This window comes from Temnothorax longispinosus, chromosome 8 (genome assembly GCF_030848805.1).
Source record: "Temnothorax longispinosus isolate EJ_2023e chromosome 8, Tlon_JGU_v1, whole genome shotgun sequence".
NCBI classification, from domain to species: Eukaryota; Metazoa; Arthropoda; class Insecta; order Hymenoptera; family Formicidae; genus Temnothorax; species Temnothorax longispinosus.
This window is the reverse complement of record NC_092365.1, coordinates 12,703,499-12,711,539: the sequence shown is the minus strand read 5'-3', so window position 1 is coordinate 12,711,539 and position 8,041 is coordinate 12,703,499. Positions and strand designations below refer to the sequence as shown.

Below are 8,041 nucleotides of genomic sequence, written 5' to 3'. Positions count from 1 at the left end.
CAGCGAATGGCACGGTCATTTCCACGTACGGAAGACGGAAGGTTCACCTGTCCCTAGGATTACGCCGAGACTTTGAATGGAAAGGAGTTAGTTAGGTTTTCCTCGTCGCTGACGTTAGCCAATCCATCATTGGAGCTGATTTTCTCAAGCATTACGGTTTACTGGTCGACCTTTGTAGGAAACGCCTGGTCGACGGAGTGACAGGATTACAACGCCCGTGCCAACTTATCCGTAGCAAGGCCCCAGGCGTAGGTATAGTCCATGGTGACAATCCTTATAACGAATTATTGCGAGAGTTTCAGGAAATCGCTACGCTTAATAAAACAGACAAGATCGTGAGAACCGGAGTGAAACACCACATCATCACGCGCCGGTAGCAGAGCCAATGCGCAGGCTCACACCCGAGAAGTACCGGATTGCCAAGGCTGAATTCGAGGACATGATCACGGCAGGAATTTGCCGACGTTCCAGCAGCCCTTGGGCAGCACCGCTCCACCTCGTACCGAAGAAGTCCGGTAATATGAGAGCATGCGGCAACTATCGCGGCCTCAACCGTGTCACCGAGGATGACAGGTACCCAATAGCCCACATTGCTGATTTCTCACATCGGTTGAACGGTTGTACAGTCTTCTCGACAGTAGACTTAATACGCGCATATTATCAGATACCTATAGCGCCGGAAGATCAGCCTAAGACCGCAATCATAACTCCTTTCGGGCTATTTGAATTCTTAGTGATGACCTTCGGTCTCAAGAACGCCGGATAGTCGTTTCAACGCTTCATAGATGAAGTTTTACGCGGATTAGACTTTTGTTTCGCATACCTCGATGATATTCTCATCGCGTCAAGAAATCACGAAGAACATCGCAAACATCTCCGCATCCTGTTTGAAAAACTGCGGCAATACGGCGTCACGATCAACCCCGCCAAGTGCCATTTCGGAAAATCCTCCGTTACCTTCTTAGGATACCTCATCGACGAAAACGGATCACGCCCACTACCTGAGCGCGTAGAGATCATCCAAAAGTATCCTCAATCACAAACAATATTTGAACTTCGTCGTTTTCTAGGTATCTTGAACTTCTACCGACGCTTCTGTAAAGGTGCAGCCCATATACTAGCACCGCTGAATGAATATATTCGGGGCGCCAAACGCAAGGATAAACGTCCTGTGCCATGGACGCCCGAAACGGTAGAAGCATTCAATAGATCCAAGCAACTTCTGGCCGACGCCACCTTGCTCGCGCACCCGCGCGAAGGAGCCGATCTCGCTCTCACCACCGACGCATCAGACGTCGCGATGGGCGCAACTCTAGAGCAAAAGAGAGATGGAATCTGGGAACCTCTCGGTTTTTTCTCTCGAAAATTTACAGAGACGCAGAGAAAATATAGCGCATACGACAGAGAGCTCACGGCAGCATACCAAGCAGTGAAACACTTCAGACCGTGGATCAAAGGACGAAATCTGATTCTGAGGACAGATCACAAACCTTTCACCTTCGCAATGCAGCAGCGTTCGGATAAGGCATCACCACGACAATGGAGACAACTCGATTTCATAGGACAGTACACAACAAGAATCGTGTTCGTCAAAGGAACAGACAACGAAGTAGCAGACGCCCTGTCACGTCTCAACGTGGTAAACCTGCCGACCATCACCGACACGCAAGAAATCGTAAACGCTCAAAAAGAAGACGAGGAGTTACAAGCCATCCTCGAATCAGACTCCGCATTAAAACTCAAAAAGCTTAGAATCGACGATTCAGAAGACGTCGTATACTGTGATGTCTCAACGCCGGATATCCGTCCATACTTACCCAAAGCACTGCGTCGTCGTACCTTTAACGTTGTGCATAACTGCGCTCATCCGAGCGGACGCGTCACCAAGAAATTAATCCAGAAGAGATTCGTGTGGCCGAACATGGCAAAGGACATAACCAGATGGGCCCGTACATGCCTAGCTTGCCAGCGCAACAAGATTTCAAAGCACGTGCATTCCGAAGTTCAACACATCCCTGTGCCTTCATCACGCTTCAGGCACGTACATGTGGACATAATCGGACCTCTTCCACCCTCGGAAGGCTACACCTATTGCCTTACGATGATCGACCAATACTCACGATGGCCAGAAGCCGTACCCATCAAGTACTTTAGCAGACGAAATTGTCGACGCCTTCTGGAACGCATGGGTGTCACGCTACGGTTCACCCAGAACCATCACTTCTGACAGAGGAAGCCAATTTGAGTCGGCCTTGTTCGATTCTTTCACAAAACTTTTAGGCTGTTTCAGGTCACGCACCACCGCATATCACCCAGCAGCGAACGGGTTAATAGAGCGATGGCACCGGACCCTCAAAGCAGCTATTATGTGTCACGGCAGCCAAAAATGGACCAAATTGTTACCGACCGTCTTGCTTGGTCTACGAACGAGCATTAAAGAGGACATCAAGGCCTCTGCAGCAGAGATGTTGTACGGAGAGAATCTCACACTCCCAGGAGAGTTCTTCTTGGATCTGGACGTTCCCACCGACCCAAGCTGTTTCGCTCAGAAGCTACGGGAGTATCTACAGGTAGCCCGGCCTAAACCTACTATCCATCATCAAAAAGAGAAAGTTTTTTTGTTCAAGGATCTAGCCACATGCAGCCACGTATTTGTCCGAGTCGATGCTGTTAGGAGGTCACTTCAGCCACTGTATGAAGGCCCCTATCTAGTGCTAGAACGAAGCGACAAGGTCTTCAAAGTATCTATCAAGGGCCAGCCGACCACTGTATCCATAGACAGAGTCAAACCGGCTCACCTTGAGAACAATACCTTGCAGGAGCCTACGGTGGGAAGTCAACCACCGGACACCTCCCAACAAGCGAGCACATCCGGAACTCTAAGAGTTTATCAAGGACCCAAGGCCAAGAAGATCGTCACCTTCGCTCCCGCTCAGTCACTAGGGGGGGGGGTAGTGTGGCGACGCTAGCTAGCCACGCTATTGGTCGAAAACCTCCGTCCAATCAGAAGCCGTCCGTAGGATCGCGCTCTCCGCGGGTCTAGATACCGAGCGCTTTAGGAACGCTTGAGATAGCGTTCTTCTGTTCTCTCCGAGCTACTCGTGCGAACATACGTTATTTCTGTACGCGGCATTCAAAGACTTTTATACCTTTTGTGAGAATATATTTACGTTGTGTGGAACCCTGAGTAGATCATTTCTACGACCCCCACATATTCTCGCGTGATTAAGATTCGGCGAAAGGGTTCGACTCGTGCTCGCTACGCGGCGCATCGCCGGTATATTCTCGCGTGATTAAGATTCAACATCGACCCCTATATCTAGGGCAGCTCGGCAAACAAGAATTATTAATTCTTTAGAGCAAATAAATGATTTCTCTATTATTAGAAAACCTTGGTTTTAAATTTATTCGGACTTTTTTAAGAATAGAAATCCTTCTTTTGAATCGATCTTCTCGAGACGAGTCTGGATTTCCCAAATCTTCTCGATTTTTGTCGTGCTTTTCAGCTCTTCGTTATCTTAGGCCAATCTTTGGATCAGCCTCGAGCAGCTTCCTATTTTCCTTGATCCACACACCAGAAGGCGTGCATCAATCTGATTCAATTATTCCATAGCATAGCATAAGATATTTAGGTACATTGCAGTATTGATTGCCGTGAAAGATAGCTCTAGATAAAATGGAGTTTAGTCCTACAAGAAAAGATTTATTTCTATTTTTGTATTCAAAAAGAGATCAGTCAACGTCATTTAATTTTAAGACAAAGCAGTTACAAGAATATGTGATTCAAAATCTGAAGTTAGATAATCGTCATAAAGAGGTAAAACAGAAGGTTTTGCGAGTTGTTACAAACTTTTGTAAGGATATTTCTAGAAAATTGTGTAAAGCCCGAAGACATTGGGATTTGGTTTTGAAGCAGAATGAATCTTGGTTAAATGAAAAAATCAAGTTTTCTTCTATTGAAATTGATTCTCAAATTGAAGCGCCATTCTCTGTAAGTACTCGTACTAAAAGGGGAGGACCACAAAAATTATTTGACAACTCTTGTAATCGCACAAAGCTTAGAAAAACACTAGAATTACGAAGATCAAATGGAACTGAATTAGCATATGCTGCATCAGTAAATCTTCATTTAGAGGGAAACAGTGCAGGTGCGAAAACGGTAAAAAATGTAGCACTTTCAACTTCTAAAAATATTGATGGCAATCTAAAAAGAAATCTGATATTTACACCTTACTCTGCTGATGAAGCATTAGCCATGATTGCGACCAATAAGTTGACCAAACATCAATATCTCAACATCAGATTAGAAGCAAAAGTAAGGGGGGTCGATTTATATCCTTCTTACCATAAAATAAGGGAAGCCAAAACTAGATGTTACCTTGAAAATATTACGGTGACTGAGCAGAGAGCGAAATAGAGTTACAATCACTTTTGAATCATCTAACAAAACGTCTAGTGATGGTCAGTGAATCTGTTTTGCGCACACTCTCTCCCGCATGTCTCTCAAATTTAATTTTGATCGTAAAATGGGGTTTTGATGGTAGTACAGGCCACTCACTGTATAAGCAACGATCTCTTTCAGATTTAGATGACCAAAGCCTTTTCATTACTTCACTCGTATCCTTAGAGCTGTATACATTTGTATCTAATTCACCAGACAAAATAATCGTGTGGAGAAATAATTGCCCGGCATCTCCTCGAGGCTGTATACCAATAAGAATTCAGTTCATAAAAGAGACTACTCAAGTATCTCAAGCTGAAAGAGATCACATTCAATGCCAAATAGATCATCTTTCTCCAAGTGTTATTAAACATGACGAATTAGGAGACATAAAAATTACACACTCTTTGGTATTGACAATGGTAGACGGTAAAGTCTGCAATGCCCTTACTGAAACAGCTTTTTCACAAAAATGTTATGTTTGTGGGTCAAAGCCAACGATGATGAATAACATTGACGAAGCTATCAAAAGAGAAACTGATCCGTCGACTTTTCAATTTGGCCTCTCCCCTTTACACGCCTGGATCAGGTTTTTCGAATGTTTGGTGCATATTTCCTACCGCTTAGAATTCAAAAAGTGGCAAGCTCGAAGTATTGCTGAAAAAACAAGTTTGAAAAACAAGAAAGCAGCTGTTCAAACAGCGTTTAAGAGTAGGATGGGTTTGCTGGTTGATATTCCTAAGCAAGGAGGAAGCGGAACTACTAATGACGGGAACACAGCTCGTAGATTTTTTGAGGATCCAATTACATCATCTAACATTACTGGAATTGACATACGTTTAATAGAACAATTTGCTGTGATTTTAAAAACTCTGTCATCCGGCTTTGAAATCAATAGCGAAGCATTTGGGTTAAAAGCTCTCAGTGCAGCAAGGCTCTACGTAGAGCTGTATGATTGGTATTTTATGCCAGCTTCTGTACATAAATTTTTGATTCATGGTGCAGCGATCATAGAAAACGCTGTACTGCCAATTGGTCAACTCTCTGAGGAAGCACAGGAATCGCGAAATAAAGATATGAAAAAATACCGTGAAAATAATACGAGAAAGTGTTCAAGGCTGCATACTATGACCGATCTAATTCACGCATTGCTTATCTTATCCGATCCTGTAATTGGTTCCAAGATAACAGTTCCGTCTAAAAAGTTAAGACCACTTCCAAAAGAAGTTATCGGTCTTTTAAAACTGCCACAAGCACCTACACAAGAAAGAAGTTCTTTTTCAGAAAGTGTCGGCAGTTCTTCTGAAGAACGTGATCAAAACAATTCTGATGGAGATTAACATTTTCGGGACAAGAGCTTCTTAATGAAATAAAAAATATAAGTACTAAGTAAAAACCAGTTTTTTTACACATACACACGCACCACACACACGCACGCACACACACACAAGCACACACACAGGGATCAAATCCTCGCCACGTCCACGTCGTTGATCCTGGGTAATACCGAGAGCGGGGATCTAACAGACATTTTTGAGATTAAATTCGAATTCACCTCAAAAACCCTCTGTAAAAATGGATTTTTTCATTTACATGAGGTTTTGAATTTTGTCCAGCTTCTGATCGGTTTCGGCCCACTGTGCATTGTAGAGATTAAAAAGCACGAGATACGATGAGAATAACGTGTATTTCTGCGAACAAAGTGGCCGCATCACATTAGCGTTTTGGGGGTGCATAACCTCGCACGGCTCTGGACCGTTGGTACGCACCACATCACGTATGAACAGTGCGGAGTATGTAGACATGTTGTCTAATGTGATGATGCCATACGTTGCGGAAACATTTCCTGGTGTACCTCGTGTTAATTTTGTTCAAGACAATTCAGGAGTGCATCGATCGAGATTGGTTCAGAATTGGTTGGCCACAAAACCCTTAAGACGTTGAATTGGCCAGCCAAATCTCCGGATATAAATGTGATACAAAATCTTTAGGACAATTGTTCAAGAGTGGAATCCACGAATTCGGCGAACACGCGAGGAACTTGCACAACACATTCTTGATGTGTGAGAGGGTTTTCGCGCAAGGCCTGCGTTATTCCAGAACTTAGTGCAATCTATGCCCCAAAGATTAACTGCGGTGATAGAAAACCATGGAAGTGTCACGCGGTATTAATACTATGTGACCTTCCATGGATTATGCATGAATGAATGTTTGATATTGAATGATTGTAGCTTGAACAATCTCGATGAAATATTATAATATAATTTAATAATGTTTCTATATTTTAAAATATAGGAACATTATTAAATTATAATATAGAATAAATAGAATGAATGGATGAATGAATGAAGGAATGAATGAATGAATGAATATTGAATGAGAGCGTTATAAGGTAAAAGCTATCCGAGGTAATTTCAAAAATGCCAATTTATACTTTCTTTAATTTCCACTGCCGTTGTCATGATCGATTTCCTATATATTCAAGAGAAGTTCTCACTTCAGGTAAGACACCGTACCTCTCGTCGCGTCGTCCTCCCCAACGTTGCCGTCGTCGTCGTCGGCGCCGTTCGTCCGAATGTCTTGGCCAGGCTGAGTGAACGTGTACTCTCCGTCTGGTGTCGAGCTTACCAGCTCGCGGTGTATGTGCTATCGACGTGGTGATACTAGCGAGAGATTGTAGTTATTCATCAACGTAATCATATAAATTAGATAAATATAACGATCACATAAATTATATAATGATCATATAAATAATAATTGTTAAAATTAATAATATACCTCGGGCATAAAACAACCTAACTTTCAACGATTGGATCTGCTCGCGGCTGGTCAAGATTCGGAGTAGGCGCGGAGGAAGACACAAGGCTCGGTTTTTCAAGTTATATTAACAAAAATTTATTTCGCGGTGTTTGATGAGATATTTACATGTGTCGATATTAGCAAAGATTTATTTTACGGTAATCGGTGATATATTTACATGTATCGCGTATGTACAGAAACGTCGTATTCGCGGGTGGATCGCGAGGCACAGCGATGTTGGGAGCGCGAGATGGTCTGCCGGCGCGGCGGGATGCAAGCGGCGATCGGCGAATGGACGCGCTCGCCGAATACGGCGCGGCGCTGTGGCGCGGTTGGATACCGGGGTGCGGATCAGTGCACGGTTACGTCGCGATGACGGTCGTGGCGTTATGCTAACGCATGGCGTTTCGGCGGTAGCGAGGATGCAGGTCTGAAAGCAAAGGATTGACGGTATCGGGCGGCTGAGACACTCAACGAGCATAGGGACTGACTCCCTAAGCTGGATCGCCTGGATTCCGTCGGTCAGGGAATGGTACCGTGCGGCCGAGACTCTCGACTCTCGAGGATAGACTGTACCTCTCTATCCTGGTTCGCGACGGTGTATTGGACGGATAGTCCTATCGGACGGCTGAGACCCTCAGCAAGTCCAGAGACTTTCTAGACTCGAACGTGCCGATAAAGCGAGGAGCGGTTGGGAGCAAAAAGCCGTCGAGATGCACTCGACAGAGGCAGAGCACTCTCTACCCCAGGACTTGTTTGTTGTTAAGGATTCGGATGCCGAGAGCAGCGGGTGATTGGTCG

The 8,041-nt window shown here is 44.4% G+C and overlaps 2 protein-coding genes across 2 annotated transcripts in view; both read left to right on the top strand.

The window, feature by feature from the left end:
• The first annotated feature begins 2,366 nt into the window (after positions 1-2,366).
• On the top strand, positions 2,367-2,969 carry LOC139818315 (uncharacterized). The gene has a single exon (XM_071786931.1). It carries the CDS (start codon positions 2,367-2,369, stop codon positions 2,967-2,969), a length of 603 nt encoding a protein of 200 aa, XP_071643032.1.
• A 2,188-nt stretch (positions 2,970-5,157) lies between these two features.
• Positions 5,158-8,041, top strand: part of LOC139818314 (uncharacterized) — a 29,901-nt gene continuing 27,017 nt past the window's right edge. Inside the window, exon 1 of the mRNA XM_071786930.1 lies at positions 5,158-5,440. Within this exon, the coding sequence (XP_071643031.1) occupies positions 5,158-5,440 (283 nt within the window). The remainder of the gene's footprint in view (positions 5,441-8,041) is intronic.